Genomic DNA, 25313 nt, shown 5'->3' with positions numbered 1-25313 from the left:
ATCTTGATTCCTCTCTACTCTCACTTCCCCAGGGTTTCCTTCACCTCCTGAGCTTGACCTGGTTCCCATCTCCTGCCCTGTCCATGTCCATGTCCAGCTTCCACCCTCTGGACATATTAATCCAAGACTTAGAGGATGAAATGCCTGCATGAGTCCAGGAAGACAAACATATCAGACCACTGTGTCCTACCACACTGGCTCCAGAGTGTCCTTGTGTAGAAGGAAAAAAAAACAAAAATCTCTGTTCCACCCAGTGCCTGGGAGCATGCTGGGCATGAAAGGTGGAAGGCATGTCACATAACCGGATAAATGGCAGCTGCAGTCATTATGATAGTGATGAGGGTAGAGGCAACTGGTGGTATAGTAGTCTGTTTTTGTATTACTGTAACAAAACAACTGAGGCAGGCTATGTAATACAAAAAAAAGAGAGAGAGAGAGAGAGAGATCTATTTTGGCTCACAGTCTTTGAAGCCCAAGCTCCAAACAACAGGGGGCAGACTCCAGCGAGGACCCCACTGGTGTACATCCTGTCATAATGGGACTGTGTAGGTATCATCCTTGTGTCTGTGTTGTCTCTTCCTCTCCTTAAACAGCCACCAGGCTTCAATCATGGGGGATCCACCCAGCTGATCTAATCTACTTTAATCACTTCCCAAAGGCCCCACCTCTAAATACAATATCAGATGGAGCTTCCACCCTCTGGACATATTAATCCAAGACTTAGAGGATGAAATGCCTGCATGAGTCCAGGAAGACAAACATATCAGACCACTGTCGGCAATGGCCTGGCACCCGGCGGTTCCTGCTGAAGAAGGACATCCCCTGCCTTGGACACAGGGGATGGGCCGGTTCTGTGCGTTGGCCCCTGGAGGGAGCGGTGTTGGCAAGAGATGAGGCGTCATCAGGAGGGGGGGTGGATGGTCAAGGACACTAGTTAGAAAGCTGTTGTATCGCTTGCAGAGAGAGAGAGACCAGGCCTGCCCAGGTCAATCGTCAAGCTCCATGTAGTCTCAAGGCTGAATTGTAAATATGTGCTCTGTGCAATGAGCATCGGACCATACAGCATCCCAGTTTTATGATGAATGTTTGCTCAAGCATCTACAAAAGTGGAGGAGTGGCCCTGCTGGAGGGTCTAACCAGAAGGAGGAGGGTGGGGTTGGGAGGGCAGGTCACACTCTGACCCGCAGGGTTGGGAGAGGCGCTACCATGGCCAGCTGCCTGGGCAGCTCTCCCACTCTCCACAGGGGCCCAGAGGGCCCTCCAGGAGGGCAACAAATGGCCCTGTCCCCTGCTGCCCCCAGCGCATCAGAATCAGGGAGAGGACATGTGTGACACCCATCTGTTTCAGACAGGGAGCAGACACCTGTGGCAAGCGTTGGGCTGTTTGTCTCCTCTGAAAATGCGATGGGTCAAATTTCTGCACACACACGGGGACTGTGTATGTGTGTGTTTCTCTTTCTGATTATAGAAGTAATTAATTTTCTTTGGAAAAAAATTGGAAATGCAAAAATCCAGAAGTAAAAATAGAGTCCCTTATAAGACCACTATCAGAGAGACGCCTTCTCTCTCCTCGGCCTTTTGATTTCTTTCCTTTCCTTCCACTCATTCACGGTATGTGTGGCTCATACAGACATACTCATGACATCATTTGTTAAAGTTGTATTATATTTTAGATAAGTGGGTCATATGATAAAGTCTCACATCCTACTCTTGCCCTCACTGTTCACATTTCCCTATGTGATTAAATGTCCTCTGGAGACATTCTTCATCTACGTATAGTGAGATGGACTCTTTTTTGATATGCAACTCTAAAAGTTTTGAGAAATACAAAGATTCATGTAACAAACCACCGCAGTCGAGACACAACAGCTGGGTGTTCGCTTTGCACCGCCCCCTTTATTCAGTCCCTCCCTAGCCCTGAGCCACCTCCTGCCCCAACCCCTGGCAACACGGATCCGCTCTCCCTTCCTAGAGCTTTGCCCATTCTGGAATATATACAAATAGACTCATTCAGCACGTAGCCTGTGGGTCTGGCTTCTTTCCCTTAGCATGATCCTTTGAGTTTCATCGACATCATTGCACACATCTGCAGCTTGTTTCTCTTTGTTGCTGAGCAGTATCCCACAGCGGAGATGTACAGCAGTTAATCTATGCGTTCACCGGGGCAAGGGCAGTTGGGCTGGTGAACACACTTTTACTTGTTCAATGATATTCCCTCCCATAGGCACATGATATTTTCTATAAGCAGACCTAAGCAGCTGAATAAAAATGTAAACATTACTGGATCTTTCGGGTTGTTATTTTAACATAAGTAATCATTAAATAAACATCTTCATACATGAATCTTTGCAAATCAGGCGTAGATGTGTACGTTTTCATAGTATACATACATCTCAAGCTGTCAACACACATGCACTGCTGGAAGTATAGGAACACATAAAATATAAAATACAATTCTATTGGAATTTTCTAAATATGTTAATTCTATATGATTATACAACAGCTCAGGTCTCAATGTTTTATACCATTATAAAAATAACAAAATGATAACTTGCTCTAATTCCAATGTAGCGGATTTAGCCTGCTAAATAGGATTTGATTAATTATTGCTTCTGGAATACTAAGCATAAGTGTCCTTGAAATGCCTTCTCAGGCTGGTAGACTTTCCTAGACTGAAGTATCCAGACACTTCATTGCTCAGCATAGGCAGAACAGGGACAGAAACTACAGAAGGGCAGTGAGGGGCCTGGGGATCTTGGGACAGCACCGTCTCCAGTTACATTTGAGAACCTGAGGCTAAAGCCACCAAGAGAGGAATGATAAAGCCGGCACTCTGCTCTGTATCAAGAGATGAGACTTCTCTTTGAGTAGATGCTGCTGCCCTGAAAATTGAAAAAGAAATAAAGTCAGTCTTTGTGTTTTGACATATGCTTTCAAAAATACTCATAAATTCTGTAGAAAATTTTAGACAGTACAGAAAGTTATGAAATGGAAAGTAAAAATTTCTTTAGTCGTTTTATTCCCACTCTACAGAGAAAATTGCCCTTGATAATTTGGGTTGTCCTTCCAGGAATGTGAAACACACACACACACACACACACCCTAACGCCATAGGGTGGACACCCTTCCATACTGTGCACATGAACTCAATTCATTTTCCCTTGTGTGTGAATCCACGTGGTGTGGAGGTACCCCGCTATTTGCAAAGTTCTTTACTAATAGACATTACATCACCAGACTTTAACCGATGAAGAAAAACCCATCCTGACATATAGGCATTCAGAGGGACCGGTCAAAATATAGACCCTGTTCATAACAAACAAGAGTCTGACCTCTAGGTTGTTTTAAAACAAATTCCTGAATTATTTTAAACCAGTCAAAAGGTAATTGCTTAAATTATAAAACACATAATGTTCATTCTGAAATGTGTTTTATGACTCTGGACTAGTGGCTGGCTCCTCTAAAATTCCTAACTCAGAGAGACCCAGTCTTGAAGGGGGCGGAAATTCCTGACCCTCTTTTTACTGAGGAAATATCACCCACAACGTTGTGAAGGGCTCCTCCTGCTGGACAGTTTCTCTAATTGCACTTCTGAACTTGCGATTCAGTTCCTGTCCATACTTGGTAATCTTTGCTTTCGAATAATTAATAATCAGTAGAAGGATACATTTATTTTTATTTTTTAGAAAATAAAATACTAATACAGTACTTACTAGAGCAGTATTACTAAACACAGTAATAATGAGAGGCTCCTGTCAATTTTTTCCAATTCCCACTCTCTTCCCAAGGGTGACCAGAGTTAGAAAGTTAACTACTAATAGCAGCATGGATTTGCCTTTTCAGACCTTTTCTATGGTTATTATCCACAAGTAGAAAAAAAATAGTTTTGTTTCCCTTTGCTTTATAAGTCTGTGTTCATGTTCTGTGCGTGAGTTTGTCAAATTTTAGTTTAACAAGCTATTCTTGTTGATGTGAGGCTGTACATGGGGGTAGAGCTATTTGTAGTTACTTTGGTTTTGAAGCTTAATTTTTGCTATGAAATTTATAAATCTCAAGGGCTGGTTTTCTCATATACTCTTCTATTTAATTTTTGAATAGTATCATTCTATTTAAAAGCCTACTGAGCTCTGACAGGTTTTAAGGGCACTTCACATTTTGTTAATTACCTTGGATATTTTTAACTCAAGTTATTTTATATTAAAATATTTTACAGTTAAGTTTTTAAATATCACATTTTCTTTTTAAGTATTTTAAATGTTTTGTAAAAGCAAAGTCTTCTCAAATATTTGATTCTAGTAAGCCTAAAAAATGTATAAAAGTTAATTTTACTTCTTCTAAATAGTACAATAATGGTTTAAAAATTAATAAAACTGTCTCATAACTTTTAACTACAAATTTCAAGTCTAAGATCAATGACTTAGTAGTCACACATATATCAAGATCACATGGCTAATCCAACAGCTCTTCTTTTGTGTCAAATTCTCTAAAGTTTTGAAAATAAATACCAAAGACAGTTTGTTCCTAAACTGACCACATTTTTACTTGCATCTTGACTCATCCACTCCTTTCTTTAGAAGAGGGTACCTAAAACAACCCAAGAGTCTGACATAGGTCAGAGATCATGAGGATTTCCGTAATTATGGTCACACATTGTCAAATTGTTTTCCCAGAGCACTCCAGTAACTCGTGGTGCTCTTGGGCATTAAATAACACGTTTTTGAGAAGTTTTTTGCTATTTTTTCTTAAGATATGTCAAAGAAGTTGAGGTAGAAATTATACCTTGTTATTTTTGGTTACATTATTATTAGAGTGATTAAGTGATCTTGTCCATTTGCTACTTGTGGTTCCTGTTTCATAAACTATCTACAATGGCTAAAATGTTCCAAAAAAAGAAATTTGCAAGATTCCTGCTAAGGCAACCAAAGTGGAGAAAACTTGGCAAAGAGCGAAAGAGGGTTTCATTCTTCACATTTGAAGAAAATGGGCAGAACTGTTAGAAAGAGATCTGCCAACAAACACTGAAAGAAATGCCCAAACAGAGGCGAAAGAACAGGTCAAGAACTCCAGTCCCCTCCCTGCCTGCCTGCCATGTGTGCACCCGGAGGCTTGCAGCAGTGTGGTGTGGTAGAGAGAAGGGGACTTCGAGCACAGCCACCCTGGTGTCACTTGGGTTTGGCTGGTCCTGAGTGACTGTGATCCCTTCAACTCCCTGAATCTTAGCATCACGGATGGGGCTCATGCTGCCCACCTCCCAGGAGTCTCGTTGGCATGAAAGGGGAGCTCCGGGGAAGCCTGCCTGTTCCGAAGTGCTTAGGAATTCCGAGAAGAGCTTCCTCCTTCACTGAGCTTCCTGCAGCAGGGGGCCTAGGGGTGGTGCCCTTTGCTTGTTCCAGGAGCAGCGATATAGGTGCAACAGGTATTTCAAGGATTTTCCCGTGATCTGTACATGTACACGGGGTTACGGACACTGGAGCAAAACTGTACAGTCCTAAGAAACAATGTGACCCTTCCTGAGGTGCCAGGGCCTTTAGAAAGCCCATCCCCTTAAATCCTTGAAATAACCTTATTCCCCTGTTGTCCACTGAACGAGGCAGAGATGGTTTCTTTTTCTTGCACATAAAATCTGTACCTGCTGCCACAGACACTCTCTGAGGCCCTTGGACATTTGTCATCTCTTTGGACTGCTCAGCACCCTTGAATAGTGTTCACCTCCAATCCGGGCCTCTACCAGACACAGAGGTTCACTTATTCAGTTAGTCACTCACTCGTTCCTAAGTGTCTGCCAGGTTGTAAGCTCTGTTCTTCGTTCTCCAGATTCATCCGTCAGTGAACAAAACAGGTTCAAGTTCCCACCCTCTCCAAGCTAATAATAGTGGGAGACAGGAAATACGACTCCATAAATCAGTCAGTTGAAAGATGATTTAAAAAAATATATATGAGAAACACAGACTCTATGTGGGATCTTGAGGAACCAGAGAAGTACAATAGAGGCTATCAACTTAAATACTGAGATCAGGTTAGCCTCCTGGACACTTCAAAGGTAGGGCCAAGCTCGGGTCTCTGACTCCAGCTGCAGAGCTCTTACTCTGCCAGGAGGGTGATTGCTTCACGGCTTTGTGGGCAGGACGGTTCATGAGGTCGTTAGGGAAGTGGCTCAAAACTGGCTTGAAATGGAAATTCCCCGTGAGAGGCAGTGAGTGATGTGTTTGAGAAAACATAGGAAGAACCTGGAAAGCCAGGTGAGAACAGGGAAGGCCCCCGTGTATAAACTAGTCTTCCCTCCCACGACTTATAACTCAAAATCCCGCATGCAAATTCCCAGGGGGAGAGGACTGGAGTCCCTCACGGAACCCTGAGAGGTCAGGCGCTAGCACACCAGACAGAGGGGACGAGCCTGCTGTCCCAGCTTCAGTCCAAAGAGCACAACATCTGCCAAGGTGAATTCTCATACCCTCACAGTCTCCTTCAGACCCTGGCTGTGCCCTTACTAGCTGGGTGGACTTGAGAGAGCCTTCCATCAACTTCTCTGAGCTAGAAGTTAATGAGCACATTGGTTCAGATACAGGCTTGGCACTTGTCAAACACCCAACAGCACAGCTCATTTCTCTGTCAGCATCTGAGCAGGGCTGATGCAGGACTCCATGGTACAGAGACACCCCGTTCTCCTGCTGTAGGTTCTGCCCTCCCCAGTTGAAGATAGCTCACGCCCAGATCTCCTGGGACCACATGCCAGCCAGTGGGAGACGAGAAGGGAATGTGAGAGAGAGACTAAGAGACTTCAAGAGACTTGGGCAGAGGTTGCACATTACTCTCAGCCACAGCTGGAAGGAGGCTGGATGTACACTCATTAGCCTTGGTGGCCATGAGACCAGCCAAGACTCAAGGATTTTGTTACTAAACAAAGGAGGGAAGAAGAAAGATGTGGGGATGATGAATGTACACTCTCTTTCCTTCTCCCTAATGGACTGCATGTATGAGCAAGATATTCCACGTGGTGCACATGGATCGATGCCTGGTCCACAGCTGTTGTCCAGCCCTTGCAGGTGGAAAGATGAGTCCTCCAGGTTTTTATGGAGCACTTGCTATGTGCGGCTTTTATAAGACACACAAAGAGGAAATGGATGGTTTGGGTTTTGTCAAATGACCCCAATTGGAGTCACTTGAAGAAGACAGATGTTTGCTTCTTTCTCGGTAACTGCAGGATTGATAGTGACTCCAGCCTCCTTCTGCTCTGTGTTCGGTGCTGTTGCGGGCAGAGTGACACAGCTGGGAAGAGGGAAGCACTATAATTGCACTGTGTGCAGAGCCCTGGGGAGAATCGGGAAAGCCTTGCAGGGGAGGGAGCATTTGGATTTGGTCCTCAAGGACAGGAGTGATGTTACCAGACAGGAAGGGAGGGGAAGAGACTTTGGGTACCAGAACCAAGCAACGACAATAAAGCCCCATATTTTACCCACAACACTGCCTAGAATTACACATAGCTATAGGTACAGATTGGGATGCAGACAGAGACGACAGCCAGGGCTGGTGAGAGTGGGACAGAACGCCACACCACATACTGTCAGTCAAAGTGTGCAGCCTCTCTGGAACAGCAAAACTTGGCCCCAAAGGTCAAAATGTAAAATGCTGCACACACATCCATTGAGCCATCAGCTCCAACACTGGTATAATCTGTCTGTTTTAGTCAGCGTTCTTGTCACTGTGACCTAAGCACATGACAAGAACAACTTAAAGGAGGAAAAGCTTATTTGGCATTCACGGTTTCAGAGGTCTCAGTCCACAGATGGCCAGCTCCTCTGCTCTGGGCCCAAGGTGAGGCAGCGCTTCAAGGCGGAAGGGCCCAAAGCAGCTTGGGCCAGCTCATAGTGGGGTCAGGAAGCAGAGAACAGGAGGGAGGAAGGGGCTACAGGGCAGATGCCTGCTTCCAGGGCAGGCCCCAGTGACCCAACTCCTCCAGCCACCCACAACCACCTGCCTACAGTCAGCTACCCCCCAGTCAGTCCATTCAAACTAGGATGGACTGATTAGAGTTCTCACAATCTAATCACGTCACCTCTGAACACTCTGGCATTGTTTCATGTCACACATAAGCTTTTTGGGGGACACCTCCTATCCAAACCATATCATTGCCCTCCACAAATACTTCCACACCAGCCAAACAAGGATGATTTCTCAGCACTATTTATAATAACAAAACAACTGCGACAGAGACCTACAACTAAGCCAGGCTATGGCTGGGGAAGGATTAAATGACTGGAAGCAGGGCCATCCTGCAGAATATTCTGCAGTCACTGAAAGATTGGTCTGAACCCACTGAAAGGAGGACGCCCTGGCACTGTTAAGTGACGAAATCTCCAGCAGGACAACGCGTACGGCATGACTGCTTTTTGTACAAAAAACAAAGTCAAATGAATAAAAATAAGATCAAATCAGAAAGAAGCCAATGAGTAAGCTGACATCTGCGTCTGCTAACGTGAGCGCAGGCCTGAGCCTTGAGCATTTGTGGGACGAGATGGGCCAACAGCACTTCCTCTTATTCACAGTCGACTAGGGGTAACAAGTGAAAACAATCTAAATGTCCACCTATGGGCAACGAGGTTAAAAAATCACACTTGTGCCCGGTAACACTGATGAGGAACTGTGAAAAGATTGAGGCAGCTTTATCAAAAATGTGGAAATCTCCTCTGCGTATCTGAGGTTTTTTTGTTTTGCTTTGTTTTAAGGTACCTGGGATTGAACCCAAGGCTCATGTGTGCTGGGTTCAACTCAGCTCCATCTCCATTCCTTCTTTTCAAATTATATTGCACATATTGATGAGATCATGCGATAGTTTTCTTTCTGCCTCTGGCTTATTTCACTTGGCATAATGTTCCTCCGTGCTATGGCAAATGGCGACATCTCCATGTGTGGGTGTGCACATGTGGCACTGGGGATTGAACCCAGGACCTCGTCATGAGAGAGAATCCTTTGCCAACTGAACTACATCCTCAACCCCACAATCTCCTTTTCCAAGGCTGGATAATGTTCCATTGAATTTATATAATGTAAATATACACACATACATTTATATACATGTACACAATGGAAAAATATACATTATATATGAATATTTTCTTTATCAGTGGACATTCGGGTGGTTTCCATATTTGGACTAGTATAAACAACGCTGAAAACCTACTGTCCCCCACAGCTTCCTCAGTTAGGAGCTGCTTGAACCCAGGGCCTGGGCGTGTCATTCACAAGACTCCATCCCCTGGGTTCTCTCTTGAGTGGCCTGGTCCTTAGCCTGAGGGTGTTGGTTTCTGCTCTTCCTTCTCTCTGAAAGGTTCTTCCCTGATCCTCACTGTGGAAGTAGTGCCTCCATTTCTGAGCACGTTCATATCCTGAGCAGCACTAGCACTTAGACTGACTTAATTTATTTATGTGCTGTTCATCATCTTCTCCCTAAGTGTACTTTAGTGTCTCTAGGGACAACACGGCTTTGCACCATGACACACAGGAGGCATTAAATATTTGTTACCGAATGGAACAAAAAAAGACTGCAGTGAGCCAACATGAAGAAAGAAAGAATGAAACAGCCGGTGCCACGGCAGGTGTCGGGAAAGGACGTTCGTGAGTATTAAAACTGCTTCATATCATGGATTTTTGTTAGGCAGATTTCAGTTGCTCTTGTCACAAAAAAAGTAACTAGGTGAGACGACAGGCACATTCATCAGCTTCACTGCAGTTACCATTTTTCTATCTATATATTTCCCATAACATCATGTGGCAAGTCTCAAATATATAAAATAAAATTTCTTTTGAAAAACATGTGGAAACATGCTTGGCGCGGTGTCGCACGCCTATAACCCCAACAGTTTGGGAGGCTAAGAAAGGAGAATTGCAAGTTCAAAGTCAGCCTCAGCAACTAGGAGGCGCTAAGCAACTCAATGAGACCCTGTCTCTAAATAAAACACAAAATAGGGCTGGGGATGTGGCTCAGTGGTTGAATGCCCCTGAGTTCAATCCGCAGTACCAAAAAAAAAAAAAAAAAAAATGTGGAAACAGCTCCTGGATATACTGTCAAGTGAAAAAAAGGTCCAGAATCTTATGCATATTATAATTTATTATGACTGGTATAAAAGAACTGTGTGTGTGTGTGTGTGTGTTGTTATGAGCTCATGATACTCTAAAAGGACACACTCCCTAGAAGCAGGGAGGTTTATTCTTCTGCACCTTGGGATAGGGCAACCAAGAGACTTTCTCAACCCTTTTATAATTTTGAATTTTGTCTCAATTTAATAAAATGTTAAATTAAGATTAAGAAATAAATGTTAAAAGGTTCCCCTCCTCCTCACTAATAGAATTTCTGCAGAAGCAAGTGCCGCCACAGCAGAGGATGCCATAGAGCCACCTCTGCTTGAAGTTCCTGGGAGGAGTCTGGCTCAGGTTGGCAGATGTCTATCAAACCTGCACCCGCCTGGCAGCCCAGAGAGACAGAGTAGGTGAGATGTGGTGCAGAAGAATAGACCTCACCCTGCAGCCACACAGATTAGGGTGGGTTAAGACCATGCTGCAATTCACCCATGTTCCATAATACTAAGGAGAGGTTATTTGAGAAAGAAAGGCAATTTGAGTTTAGTCTTCTACTCACGAATTTAAGGCACAATCAGAGTGAGTACTGTGGTCCACGCACTTTAAGAGCTTCACTGGTCTATAGAAAGAAAATAAGATTTAAGGAATTATCTTTATAACGTCCATTCTTCAAACATTTATGATATGCCTGAGAAGACCTGGAGATAACAAAGTCTTTGCCCTCAAAAAAATACAAACTGTTCCTTTTTGAAACATTAGCTAGCATTTACTGAGCACTTACAATGTATCAAGAAAAGTTGATTGTGTGTTTTATATACATAGTGTCACTTAATCCTATAACAAGCAAATGGAGTTGGGACAATTTTCATCTCCAATTTACACTAGAGAAAGCGGATGACAATGATTTGCCCAAGTTCTCACAGCAGTGAATCAGAGAGCTGAACTTGAACCTTGCTGGCTGACTCCAGAGCCTGAGCTTGTAACCCTGTCTATATGCACATACTTAGAGCCCAGTACTTAGTGTTTGGAAAAAACTCTTGCTCAGTGCTTTGGGAAGAAGATTGACTTCAAACAATGGGTAAGAACTGGTGTTTGGCTTTCCATGGAGAAAGCTCATTTGCTCTGCATAGTGGAGGGAGAAGATGTGACGTTCCAGAGCAGGAGGGAACAGAAAGCAGCCCTGGAGACAGGAGCAGGTGCCGGTGCACAGGGCATCAGATCAGAGGGAAGCCAAGATGGGATCTCGGGGGCAGAATGACTGAAGAGGATTCAGAAGTACAGGAAAGCTATGTTGTCACTCAAGGGCATGCTAAGCTAAGCAATCCTTCCTCGGATTTACCTACTTTTCATTTAAGTCTACTCTATGCAATTATTTGTTGTTGTTGTTGTTTTGTTTTGAGACAGGGTCTCACTGTATGGTCCAGCTGGTCTCCAACTCATGGGCTCAAGCAATCATCCTGACTCAGCCTCCCATGTGCTGGGACCACAAGAGCATGTCAATGCATTTGGATTAAAATCTAGGGCTTTGATTCAGAAAGAAGAGCATGGTAGCAGGAGGGAAAGAATCCACTTCCAGGCCATACACAGTTCTATCCCTAAGTGTTGACATTGGGCCCCTTATTTCATCTATCAAAAGAGAATATTTACAAAAATTTAAAGACAGACAAAACTAATGAGTGGCATTTACAAATGTGGGAAACAGATCTATGGAAGCAGAGGATAGTAGCCAAAATGGAGGCGGGGGCGGACTTTGGATGGATGCTGGTTAGGTCCTACTTCTTGTGCTGATTGTATGATGTTTGTGCTTTTTCCTGTATGTAGGTTATATTTCCAGAAAAGGGTATTTGCTTTATTTTGTTTTTTAAAAGGGGGTGATAAAATGGTGCCCGACCTTGGAGTTTCCTGGAAACATTAGCAATACTAATGCTAATATAGAAGAAATGATACAGGTAACAGAACAGCTTTAAGAGGAACCAGTGGCCTCACTTCCAGGAGCTTTGCTCTGCAAGAATCAATATGCAGACTGTGGAGCTCTGGGGAAAGCAGAAGAGGCAGGTTGATCGTGGGTAGTAGACAAGAAGACTTCTGATGTCATTTTGAGGTAGGATGGAAGAAATAAGGAAAACTAGAAAGGAGACTAACAAGGAAGGGAAAAGAAACTGTAACTTTAAACTCAAAGGCTTCAAACATCCTCACCTGTGCTCTGCAGGCAAATTTCTTCTGAATTTTTGAAAGACCCATAAATCCTAGAGCATTGTGAGCCCAGTTACTTAGTGCTTATGTACCTTGATAGCTTCCACAATGCACTTTTTTAGACTAATTAAATGAAGCTTAGAGAGATTATTAATAAACTTATTATTAAACTCATGATATGGGGACATTTCATGTATTATCTATGAGCTAAATAATGTTAACCTAGAGATCCTAAAAAGAACCAGACCACCATGGCCTGCCCTGTGCTCTGTGATGCGAAGAATCCAGTCCATCAAGCTGATGTCACCCCCACATGTTTCTCACATTTGCCATTTACAAAATATCCTTTAGAAGAAGAGCCTGAGATCCCAAAAGCACAACTCACTCTCAGGTTAGCCCTCGCTCTGTCCCTTTAAGTGTGCACTCCTTGATTTCCTGAGTAAATCTCTGTTCGTGCCTCTTTTGGATGTGTCCTGAAATTCTTTCTGCCCTGTACATCAAGAACCTGCCGGGACCAGGTGCAGTGGCACATACCTTAACCCCAGCAACTCAGGAGCTGATGGAGGAGGATCACAAGTTCAAAGACAGCCTCAGCAACTTAGCATGTCCCTAAGCAACTTAACAGTACCCTGTCTCAGAATAAAAAGGGCTGAGGATTGGTTCAGTGGTTAAGCCCCTGGGTTCAATTCTGGGTACCACAAAAAAAAAAAAAAGAAAAAGAAAAGAAAAGAAAGAAAGAAAGAAAGAAAGAAAGAACTTGAGGTCCTGGTCTCTCTTCTGGGGGACCCCCTCGGAGCCCTGGTCAATGACAGTTTCCACACGCAAACACTAATAAATGTTCAAGAGAGCCACCAAGTCCTAACAATGTTGGACGCCAGACCCAAAGAGCCAGCGTGTCTGCTCCCTTAGAGGCTGAGGCGGAGAGCAATGGAGATGGGGATCTGAGTCCAGGAGAGCGGGGCTTACAACCACCCCAGGGCTTCAGCTGAGCTTCTCTCCATGTCCAAGAAGCGGGAAGGGACACCTGAGTATGACACAAAGAGTCTGGCCCATAATTACTCAACAAATAGAAGCTGCTATTTTTCTCCACTGCTCTCTGGTGAAGTATCTGTCTGTAAATATCTCTAACCAACTCGGGCCTTAGCACCAATTGTGGACAAGAACCCCCAGGGACCCAGACACACAATCCTTTTTCAGTTCCTCACCACACAGTAAACAAGGTGAGAAGGAAACCAGACATGGGCAAAGGATAAAGTTCTTCTCTGTATATTCTTTAGCCATCATCCAAATGGACTCTGAGAAGTGGGAAGGACTCAGACAAAACCCTGGCCAGAAGGTGCTCCCCACCCCTGCATCCAGAAGCAACCCACAAGACAATCCGGGGGCCTTTGGAGGTGATGCCTGGAACCCTTTCCACAGCCCACCCCCCCTTTGAGAGTGCACGTCTCACACACAGGACCACCTACAGGTAGTCGTCAAGGCAGCTGGACCGGAAGCCCATGGACTGCAGTCTCTCCTCCAGGATTTTCACACTGCCTTCTCCACAGGATTCCCTAAAACATAAGAACATGTATTTTAAAATAAATAAATATAGGAGGAGGAAGAAGAAGTGGTTCCTAAGGTAAATAAAATTTCTTTTGACTGTGTACTCTCAGATATTTTTCTCTCAGAGGGAATATGGGAAAGCACCCGGCAGAAGATGCTGTGAAGACCCAGCACTGGGTCTTTGAATACACCAGAGAGAAGCTGGGAAGTGCTTCCTTCAAGGGAAAAGGTGAAAGTTCTCAATGTAATAAGCAAAGAAAAAAAAATCCTACGTGGATAGTGCTCAGAACTATGTAGGAGTGACCCTCCTTTCCACCCATGAAATTGTGAAGAAGGGAAAAGAAATAGATGCTAGTTTTGCCGTCACACCTCACACTGCAAAAGTTACAGCCACACGGAGTGGCAAATGCCTTGTCATTCACTCCCTTTTATCTCATCTTGTAGACATGAGTAAAGCACAGTGAGACACATTTATATCATTTTATTATATTTTTGTCATTCTATTATTAGTTACTGTTGTTAATCTCTTATTGTGACAAATTTAAAATTTACACCTTATCATAGGTACACTTGTACAGAAAAAAACAGTACATATAGGATTTGGTACAATTTGCAGTTTCAAGCCTCCAATTAGGGTCTTGGATCATAGTTATGGACTTCTAAGATACATTTATTTCCATAAGGTTTTTCAAACATAGCAAGGACACTCTGCTGTCCATGATGTTTTGTGTTCTGCTTTAGCTCATGTCTGTGTGTGTGTGTGTGTGTGTGTGTGTGTGTGTGCCTTACACAGACATGTACCAATGTGTTTAACCCTTGCATGGCCTCCCTTACAGACTATAACTCATATACTGAGTTCCCTCTTTGGAAGACCTACACTGATTCCTTTTATGCCTTTTATGCTACAATAAACCTTGTTGAAACTTCCTTTTCATATACATTCTTCCTCATTTGTTTCCTCAGTGTAAATGTGTAAAATTAGGTTTTCTGGCAGCAAGGGTTTGCATCTGTTTTACAGCTCCCCACGGGCACTGGCAGGTCACACCCAGCAGAGTGCAGCAGGAGTGCTTTTCCACTCTCTCACCAGTGGGGATTCTTCCCTCCTGATGGTCACAATGAAGCAGGGGTGGTTTATAAAGGCCTCAGTGGCAGACACGACCCTGCCATGTGGTTTTTAGGCCTGGTGTTCGTATTGCAGGCAGAGCCCTGCCTGGGTTGTGAGGAATGGGAGGTTAAATAGCCTCCCACCATGACATCAGTAGAGAGGCAGAGTGCAGGGAGGAAATGAGCAACCTCCTGTTGCAACTTCCTGCACAAGTTGCCACCGTGTGGAATTCCAGCCACTGCGGAATGAAGAGGGCAAAGGGCCTCCAGAACTTTGCCAAAGTCAGGACAATGCCCTTCTCTGGGCGAGGCTTGCTATCAGGATTTTCCAGTAAGCAGTGACATGGAGGCTTCAGAGTGCCTGGACACAAAGAAGAGTCAAGGGTCATTCTACAGTTCCTTTGAATAAAGACTGCCAAAGCCATGCCAAATGCAATCAGGTATTAATCATGTCGTTTGTAGGTCTTTGCCTATATGGGTTTTTGCTTGTTTGTTTTAAAATAAATTTTATTGTGTATATTTGAGGATTACAATGTGATATATATATATATAATATATATATATATATATATATATATAAAGAGAGAGAGAGAGAGAGAGAGAGAGAGGAATTATCACCATACTGAAACAGATTAGTATATCTAACATTTCAAATAGTTACTGTTTTGTGACAAAAAATAGTTAAAATCTATTTATTTAACAAAAATACCTAATACAATACAATTTTATTAACTATAGTCTTCATGTGTTTTCCTTAAAATCTAAACAGTCCAAGACTCCCTTTCTTAGCTCGTGACCTACAACTCTACAATGTAATAAGCAAAGAAAAAAAAATCCTACGTGGATAGTGCTCAGAACTATGTAGGAGTGACCTACATAGTTTGAATGACCCTCTACCTGGTGACTCAAATGTCCAACCATATATCCTGACCTTTCTGGAACATCTCCTGAAATAGAAATGATGAGCTGACATGACACTGAACTGCAGTTTCCTAATCTCTCTAAAGGTAAATTCAAAGGACAAGCTTCCTCTTAACGGAGACACTGAAACCAGAAGCAAGCATAATTTCTAGACAAGAAGCAACTTCTTATGAAAACAAGGAAAACAATAATGTTTTTCAGGAAACAATGAGTGGAATTTGTCTTTTGGGAGGGAAATGCAGATCTTGGTAAAACTTAAGTAATATGGAATTAGCAAATTTATTGTAATATACTTCCTAAGAGATATATAGCATAATTTATGTCATAAGTAGTCTCAAATTTATTGCAATCTGTTGCCCAAGAGATAGGGAAAAAATTAACACCCAATTTATGGTGAGTCTTAGATGGGATGAAAACAGGTATTTACTGAGATTCTCTTGGAACACACATCCAGTGGCACACCTACTCCTGAGTCTGGCAACTTTCTCCTCCAGGTACCATCAAAGCTCTGAAGAACCAGGCCCCAGCTTGCTTCTGAAGCTCCATCATGGCTGCTTGGCTTTAAATGGGCTATAGCTTCACAGGCAAGTGTCTAAACCTAATGGGTTTAACTGTTTTATATTATTTTGTGCCAGGAGTGCCCTTCATTGGTGAGAAATACGAGTTCAAGCTTGCATCTGTATATAAACTCAAGTAGATTCCCAAAACAATATGCACCGTAAAACTTCCCTTCCCAGTTATTTGGGATTCAATTGTGGAGTTGTTTTCTCCCTGAGAAAAAAGTCTTCGGAGTCCCTGGTTTGGTGCTGAAAACCAGTAAAGGCTTTGGGGCTTAAATGACCAGAAGGAGAAATTGGCTTTGACTCTCACAAATGCATAAGGAATTCGGCTATCCAAAGCTGCCCAAATCATTCAGAAAGGAACACCATAAGTCTACTGGATAAAAGAGGATTTCTCTGGGGACTCAGGACTGGCTAGTGGCATTCCGAGGAGTCAAGCCTCTGTCTTTCTGTATTGACCATGCTAGAAACAGAGAAGACTGGCATTTCTCCAAAACCGAAAAAGTAAATGGACCTGATCATATCACATCCGAGACAAGCATGTCTGCACAGCTGCCTCCATCAGTAGCACCATGACTTACACATTGGTTCCCCCAATCTCATGCATGACCCAGATCTCGATTCGTGTGATCTTATCCTTCTGTAAGTATGGAATTTCAAAATCTGCAAAAAAACTGAAAGACAGGGAAAACATTTCTTTCCTTCCTCATTCTCTCCCTTCCTCCTTCTCTCCCTCCCTCCTTCTTCCTTTCTTCCTCCTTTCCTTTTGCACTGCTGGGGATGGATCCCAGGACCTTGCTTGTGCTAGGCCACGGCTCTACTATTGAGCTTCATTCCCAGCCCTGGAGGACATTTCTTAAAGTCCTAAGGCAATAACATATTTTTCTATTTCAGTTGTTAGTTGATCTATACATTAACATTTAAGTAGCTTTATTTTTCAGTTTTTATTTTTAGGTTACTTATTCATGCATTCATCAGCTATTAATGGCTTAACTATATAGACAAGATTCTATCACCAGGCCTGTTTGCTTTACCTGAATTTGCAGGAGCATGCACTAGACTGGAGACTAGGACCATTCTCTTTACCTCCAAACAGCTAACATTTTGGCATTCTGTGCTGTACTTGTTGGTGCTGTAGTTCTTACCCTTTGACAGGATAGGCTCCTGTGGGCTCAGAACCATTCAGCATGACATAGATCACCCCAGAACTGTCTCTCGAATACTGCAAGAAAAAAACAACATGATTTTGAGCAAAGTAAGACATGTCATTTTTTTTTTTTTTTTTGCTATGAAATAAACTTTCTTTAAAATAAAATTGACAATCAACAAGGACAAATTTGATCACTGGTTTATTTGGGGAAGCAAATTGCTTTCAAATGTAAAAAAGTCATAGATTCAGTAACTCCCTGACTGGAGCTCTACTATAAGAAGATGATACAAAATACACAAAATTGATGTGAAATACACAGTGTCAGTACCAGCTGGAATACACTGGCTTGTGTTGCCATAACAGACAGCATTAAGGTCCCGCTGGCTAAAGCCACAGAAGACTTATTTTATATTCATTCCACAAGTTTATCACAGGCCCAAGGAGTTTTGCTTATTGTGTTCTCTGGAAGCTTGGCTGAGGAAGTCTCCATATCTGCAAAATCTCTGACCGGCCAGAGGGAAGAAAGGAAGGTGGCAAACCATAGACCACATTTTTTTTTCTTTTTTCTTTTTTTTTTTCCTGGTGTCTGTCGGGGTGGGGGGGAGGGGGGATTCTAGGGACTGAACCCAGAGCCTACTTTATGTTAGGAAAGCACTGAACTATATCCCAGCTCTTTATATTTTTAATCTTATTTTTTTTGGGGGGGGGGTTCTTTTTTTTTTTTTTTTGGTCTTTTTGGAACTGGGGGTTGAACCCAGGGCTTTGCGCATGCAAGGCAGACGCTTTGCCACTGAGGTACATCTCAGCCCTATCCCAGCTCTTTTTATTTTATTTTATGTATTTGAGCCAGGTTCTTAATTGCCCTGGATGGCCTCAAACTTGTGATCCTCCTGTCTCAGCCCCCAAAACACCCCCTGTCATTGGGATCACAGGTGAGTACCACCACCCATTCTAAAGGCTTCTCCCAACATTATACAGGTCACAGTCATTCACATCTCATTGGCCAATATAAATCACGGGTAAATAATCCCAAGAAGCAGGGGAGTGCAAACCACAGGTGCGGAAAAGAAGCCAGAAATATGTGGCAAACAACACAAAGGACCACCAGAAGCACTAGGCACAAAGATGTGCAGTGCAGCATGGTTTGTAATCATAAAATATGAGGAGCCAATTTAAAACACCCAACCACAAAAGAATAGTATGTAAGCCATGATACTCATATCTAAAATACTAACCAGCCCTTAGCAAACGTCTACAATGCATTTGCAATAGCAGAGAAAGGGTTTATATCCAAAGAAAAATGCAAGATTAAGTAAACAGGGCATGAGCTTCGCCACATTTAAAATAAATAATCAGAAGTCTAGTAACTCCGAAGGGAGAAACAGGTCCACAGAAAACTCCCGATCTCCAGTTCAGAAAACCCTGGGAGCATATAATTTCCCCAAAATGTTTGTGCTAGAATAAACACAAGTGAGGATGAATTATGTGTCACTGAGATAAACAAGCCTGGGTTTATGCTCTAAGGGAAATGACCCCCATACTAGCTATCCCATGACAACAGGACACGCCATGTCACACATGTCTTGGGAAGCTTTCAAGTGGTGCTAACAGGCAAAATTAAGTCCTTAAATGTCAAGGTCTGATGACCACTGTGTTGTGGAGGTTGCCTCTAGGTAATAGGAGCAGGAACACTTCTCATTTACATTTTCTGTAATTTGTCATTCTCTGTCATAAGCAGCTATTATATTGACAATAAAGAGTTAATTTTAAAATACATACAGATACAGTGAGGCCATATAATATGGTGGTTGAAATTTTGGTCTTTGCTGCTGGACTGCCTGGTTTCTAATCCTGTGCATCACCTCTGGCACTCTGGCAAAGTTTCTCCAACTCTATGCACCTCATTTTACCCATCTGTAAAAATATCTACCTCATGAGATTGTTGTAAAGATGAAAGATTTTAAAATAATAACTTAATGTTTGGGCTGGGGATGTAGCTCAATAATAGAGAGTTTACCTAGCATGCACAAGGCTATAGGTTTGAATCCTTAGCTTTGCAAAAATAAGAGTGATAATATCAATGACTTAATATTTATTGAGTATTTATTGGCTCAGGTTCAAGTCCTCTCCTCATCACTTTTTTAGACAACATCTTCTCCTGTTTCAACTACCCAGCATATTCTAAGGGCTCAAGAATGGTGAGCACTGTTTCTGGTTTCCCATGACAGGACTGGGGGAGTGGGAGAAGGTGGTCTGCAGCACACACTCTGAAGTCTGGCAGATCACTCAGGTGGAATACGATTCCTTTACGTGTAATGCTGACATCTTCCCTGAATCGCTGTGGTGACCCCCCTTTCAGGTATAGACACACTTATAGCCTCCCAATCCTCAACTTTGGGGCTCTGGCAGGCCCTGCCAGCTGACTGGAGTTAGCACTCAAGATAGAACCCCTGGGAAGGGGGAAGAAACAGTGTTTTCTCACTGGAACAGGCTGGAGAGCACAGGATGCACAGTGTCCTTTGCTGGAGGGAGTCTTTGCTTAGTTCCTAACTGCCGCTGTGGTGGAGGACTTGGCCAAAAGCCCTTCACCCTGAATAGCAATGGACCCAGTGGACATCTGGAGATCCAGAATAGAAGATAGGACCCAAAGAGATATGATACCCCTGAAAGGGACGCGGGGGTGGGTGGGTGGAAGGAGCCTGATTTCTGCCTGCCTCCTGATCAATATAACTTCCATTTGATAGTTGGCAGCTCTTTGCCAGGCACTGAGCTAAGGACTTAACCCTCTTTATTTCTAACCTTTATTCTAAGCCTGGTGACAAAGAATATGAACTATAATCATTGGCATTTTATAGCTACTGAAAGCTATCATTAACCCTGGTGACGATATTCTCTGACCAACACAGCTAGCTTAGCTGGGGGCCTATTTCTTCATCTCCAATTTATCTGCAGACTCTTATCATCTCCTCTCCCATTAATATTAGTTGGTGAACATTTCTAACCACTCCATCTAGTCCTGGTACCAAGATCTTCCATAAAAGAGGGGTTATCCTCCCCATCTGACATGACAATAAAAGAGAAATTGATTTGAAACACTCATAGCAACCGTGATATAATAGAAATAATAATGGCTATGTAATATCCTCACTTACAGTGAACATTTACTTAATGCTTTCTCTGATCAGACACTGCGTTAAATATTTATCTCCTAAAACCCTTTCAACTTTATGGAGCAGAATGAATCAGGATGCTGTCAAGTAGCAATTGAGGCTTATAAAAGTTAGTAATGACCTGCGGTCCCCGTCTCTGAGCCCTTCTGTTCTGTGTTCACAGGTCCCATACTTGCTCAAGTCCTGAGTCATCCATCCCAGATTTACCTGAATGGATGCCCTTTTCCAAAAGGAATCCACAGGGTTGTTCTCACAATCTTCTGATGTAGGACAGGACTGGTAATCCAGTCCTAAGAGAAAAGCAAAAAACACATTTCATTTCAAAGATCATATCAGGGAAGAATTTGTTTAAAATATTTGCTAGCCCCACATTTAGCCCACATTCTGCACTTGGTGCACAAGTCATTTACCAGCCCAAGCTTCAGTTTTGTGTTCTAGCAATGAAGATAAGAAGGCAGCATGGAGCTGGGTTGGGCGCACGAGCTGTCAGTCAGACTGAGTGACAGCAGCTTGTTAGCCTGCCGCCCTGAAGCATATTTCTCAATCATGCTGTGCTTCAGTTCTCTCATGTCAAAACAGGGATCTCATGGGACTACTGCAGAGATTAAATTAATTGATATGTGTAAAGTGCTTAGACTCATACCTAGAAAAAAAAGAGTGTTTTCTATTATTATTACTATTAATTATTATTGTCACCACCTGCCTCAGAGGATTGGTGAGATAAATGGGATGAAGGCATACGAAAGCATTCGATGTGGGTGGCAAATGCACAGTAAGCAGGAGCTCCTGCTTCTCTTGTCATGTGCACAGCAGTCTTACCAGACCCGTGTTTCTGTCGACACCAACTCAAGAAATCTGCAACCCGGCCATATAGAACATCACTCAGGGACGTAAAGCGACGGGTGTTCTCTGAGTAGCTAGTAACAAGGAGGTGGTTATTTTCCCAGAACAGGGACTGAAGAAAAACAAACACCAAAAATAATCAAAACAGATGACTCAGGCACAATGTCATTGAGACAAGCAGGAAACACATTTCTCATTCAAATCTAACTTGCTGCAGATGACTATGTTTTCCTTGAGTCTCTTTTTATTCATTTGAAGAGTGCTATCCTTCCCACTCCCTTTATTCCAAGGTTATCCTGCAAAAGATAATGAAATATTCTCCCATGTACAAAATGTACGTACATGTAGTAAAACGCATTAAAAAAGATCAAGAGACCTGGATGGGATGCTGCTTCTGTCATGCACTAAATGTGTGATCTTGACCAAGGTCTTGACTAGATGTGTCATCATGTGTAAACGCCCTGTCTCAGTTTCTGCATCTAGAAGATGGGGATCATGAGTCCTTTCTCATCTTCCCCAGCTGTGATCAGGATGATGTGCTATCACAGAACTCACTTCATAGTCTAAAGAAGTGCCTCAAAACACAGTAGTCTTATAGTATACCCTACCGTTCCTACTATTGATAGTGTTTTCATGCAACACAATATAAGTGACAATATCCCCCACTAGTTGGCTCATCTGACACTCAGTAGTCCAATCACACTACATCCAGACTGAAAGGACTCCAGGTGAAGGTCAATTATCACTGTTGCACCCTTAACCATTAGCATAAAGTCTGGCACACAGAAGGAGCCCAAGAAATCATTTCCAGGTTTATCAGTGAGCCCACCAACTCTGAAACAGGAAAACAAAAATCATGCTCCCCCTTTTTACTGATAAGGAGGCAGCAACATTCAAAATACAACAAAAATTTAAAATCATGTTTTCAGTCTATTAGCTCTTTGAACTTCATAGTTCCCTTTACCTGCCTTTTCAAATCATACACAATGAAAAAATCAAGTTAAGAATGATTATGTCAAGAGGCGTGGTGCCCACCTATAATCCCAGTGACTTGGGAGGCTGAGGGAGGAAGATCACAAGTTCAAAGCCAGCCTCAGCAACCTGAGGAGGTCCTAAGAAGCTTAACAATATTCTTTCAGAATTTAAAAAGAAAAAAAAAAGGGCTGGGGATACGGCTCAGTGGTTAAGCACCCCAGGTTCAGTCCCCAGTACCAAACAAACATTTATATATATATGTGTGTGTGTGTGTGTTTCATATATATATGTTTATGTCAGAGAAATAAAAATGGTATACAATTTTCTTCATATTTGAGGTACTGTGCTAAGCAGGCATTTTATGTGGACTTTCTCGTTTATTTTCATTTTATTAGACCTTAGCCTGCAGACAAAATATAGACAGGTAGTTTTCTTAAAGAAGCTGGTACTGAATAAATACAATATTGAGACATATTAGGAGAGATGGGTCTCCTGGAAGGATGCTGACATTGAGGGTCTTCTGAATTACTCAAGGTTCAGGCCCCTGGGCCAGTTAGGATGGAGGTTATTCAGAGCTGGGCAGACGAGGAGGCCCAGTGTAAAGGGTGTGGCAACTTCCTGAGGTCAGCACTGACTTGTTGACTTCGGAAAGTTCCTTCTGCTCCTGACTAGGATGAAGCTGCCTTGCCACCAGTCAGCTCAGTGCATGGGCTGAGAGTTTGCTGCTTGATTTTTCCATAATACCACAGGATGCTGGGGCCAGCTGATCCCGTACCTGACCATTGTCTGTCTCCACAGAGAAAGAGTGAGGATTTATCCGAGACAGAGGTGGTTACCTTGTCTCTGGGAATGGAGTGCCTGGAGAGGTTAATGAAAAGGTCATAGTCCGAGGGGAGCACAGAACAAGGGTCCTTGTCCAGCACCACTTTAAAGGCTTCCCAGATGGCTGTGCAGTTCTTGTCCCTGTGCAAAAATACAAGTCAAAAAACACACACACACACACACACACACACACACACACACACACCATGATGTGCTGCAAAGGATTTGCCTTTTTCCCAAGATTTTACAGGCCATTTGGTCACATATTAAAACAACAGAACCAGAGCTACAAAAAATAAAGCAAACTGTCCCGGCTCAAACAATGGATTTTAAATCAGCCACTGTGGTGGCTCTCTGAACTCAGGAATATAGCCTTGCCCCAGGCTCATAAGACAAGGGGGAAAGTCCTCACTGTCATGGCAACTCTAGGCCACCTTGGCCCATGCTGACCAGTTCTTAACCGCACATTCTTACAGATCTTAGGTTAGGAGGAACTATCCTTAGCTCCCAGAGTTTCAAGAACTGGTCAAAAGTCTCCTCCTTCAGAGGGACTTGGGTTCCTCCTATCAACATTACCTCGGGCCTCCATTTCTCCTGCAGGAAAAAGGTAGTTTGCTCAGAAATGTGACATATCTTGTGCTCTGAGGCCAGGCAGGACTGCAAGTAAATTTCTTCTTGAAAAAAAAAGAGCATGTAGGGGTCAGCACAGGGAGCCCATTTTATAGAATTGTTCTCTTAACCTCATGTTCCCACCGTCCGCATGGGTCCCTAACACTCCAAACTGGCCTTTACCCAGCCGTCACCCTGGGCGGACACCCCCACAATAGTGCACCCCTCACAGTAGCCCCCACCCTTGCTCCCTCACCTCCAGACCCCCACCCTCCACACTGGCCCCGGCCCTTTATAACCCTTACCCTTCTCCCTCACTTGTATCTCCGCAAGGCCCGCTAATGCCCCAGCCAGACCCCTGGGAGACGCTGTTTGCCAACTCGACGCCCTTCACCCTCTTTCCCACTGCCCCTGCCGTGCTCACCGCAGCTCAGGGCTCACCAGCGAGCAGTACTCGGCGCAGCGGCCCAGGAAGATGCTCCGCAGGCGTTGGCTGGTGCCCTTCCCGCTCCACTGCGCGCCCCCCGCGCCTGCAGCCAGCAGCAGCTGGAGCAGCGGCAGCCACCACGGGGCGCACCCCGGGGCCGCCATCGAGGAGACTGGAATTCCTGCAGCTTGGTGCCTCCTGGGCTCCTCCCACTTCCTTGCCGACCACGACGGCGGCTCCTCGGAGTTTACACCGAGAATGACGGACACCGCGCATCCTGGCTTGCTCTGCGCTTTCCTCTTCAGGACCAAGGCTGAGCTTGGGTCTCACCTGCACAGGGCCAGATATTGAACCCCCAAAGAAGCAGCGAAAATGGAGAACAGGAGAGAGGATTTCAGTCATCAGAAGAAAGACTTTTCAGGCTCCAAACTGTGTAACAACTTTGGCGTCCTTTTTCCCAAGGGCCAGTGATGGTTTTTGCCTGTTTTCCGGAACTAATAGCCACAAAAGCTCATGTTTATGGAGATGTTACTATGTGTCAAGCACTCCACAAGTAAATGAATACATTTACTTTTCAAATCTCCTTAGCTAGGTTTATGATTCTCCTTATTTTACAGATGAGTAAACTCTGGAGAAACAAAGGGCACAGTCTCCTTACTGACAGGCGCAAGAAAGCCAGGATTCAGAGGGCTCCACGTGGGGGCCCAAGTCCACACCTCTTATGGTAATGACGGCTATGGACTCTGAATCTATTTTTCTGAACCAAACTCCACATTCTCTTATCTAGCCCTTCCTCAAGTCAAAGTCCACTTTCCAAGCTAAGCATTTTCAATTCCTTCTATATTTTTTCCTGGTATTTACTTCCCCATGTCTAAATAGCATGCTTACATGCTGTTTCAGGTTTGACTTCCTAGTATGGA

At 43.6% G+C, this 25313-nt stretch overlaps 1 protein-coding gene across 5 annotated transcripts; it reads right to left on the bottom strand.

Moving 5' to 3' along the window:
* Positions 1-2281: 2281 nt before the first annotated feature.
* On the bottom strand, positions 2282-24930 carry Bst1 (bone marrow stromal cell antigen 1). 5 transcript variants are annotated; one of them, XM_013355835.4, is made up of 10 exons: positions 24408-24886; positions 23934-24031; positions 23372-23498; positions 21537-21672; positions 20925-21007; positions 17543-17619; positions 16979-17071; positions 13734-13820; positions 10634-10693; positions 2282-2882 (listed from the first exon to the last, which is right to left on the bottom strand). In XM_013355835.4, exons 1-10 carry the CDS (start codon positions 24555-24557, stop codon positions 2777-2779), a joined length of 1017 nt encoding a protein of 338 aa, XP_013211289.2. In that variant the 5' UTR covers positions 24558-24886; the 3' UTR covers positions 2282-2776. The 5 variants fall into 5 exon arrangements, with proteins under 5 accessions (XP_013211289.2, XP_040148575.2, XP_040148574.2 ...); XM_040292641.2 differs by having other exon boundaries at positions 23934-24028; XM_040292640.2 differs by lacking the exon at positions 23934-24031 and having other exon boundaries at positions 21537-21634; positions 24408-24907.
* Between the last annotated feature and the right edge of the window lie 383 nt (positions 24931-25313).

Source organism: Ictidomys tridecemlineatus, chromosome 9 (assembly GCF_052094955.1).
Source record: "Ictidomys tridecemlineatus isolate mIctTri1 chromosome 9, mIctTri1.hap1, whole genome shotgun sequence".
NCBI lineage: Eukaryota > Metazoa > Chordata > Mammalia > Rodentia > Sciuridae > Ictidomys > Ictidomys tridecemlineatus.
Note: the sequence above shows the minus strand (reverse complement) of the source record. Positions and strands in the feature narration are given on the sequence as shown.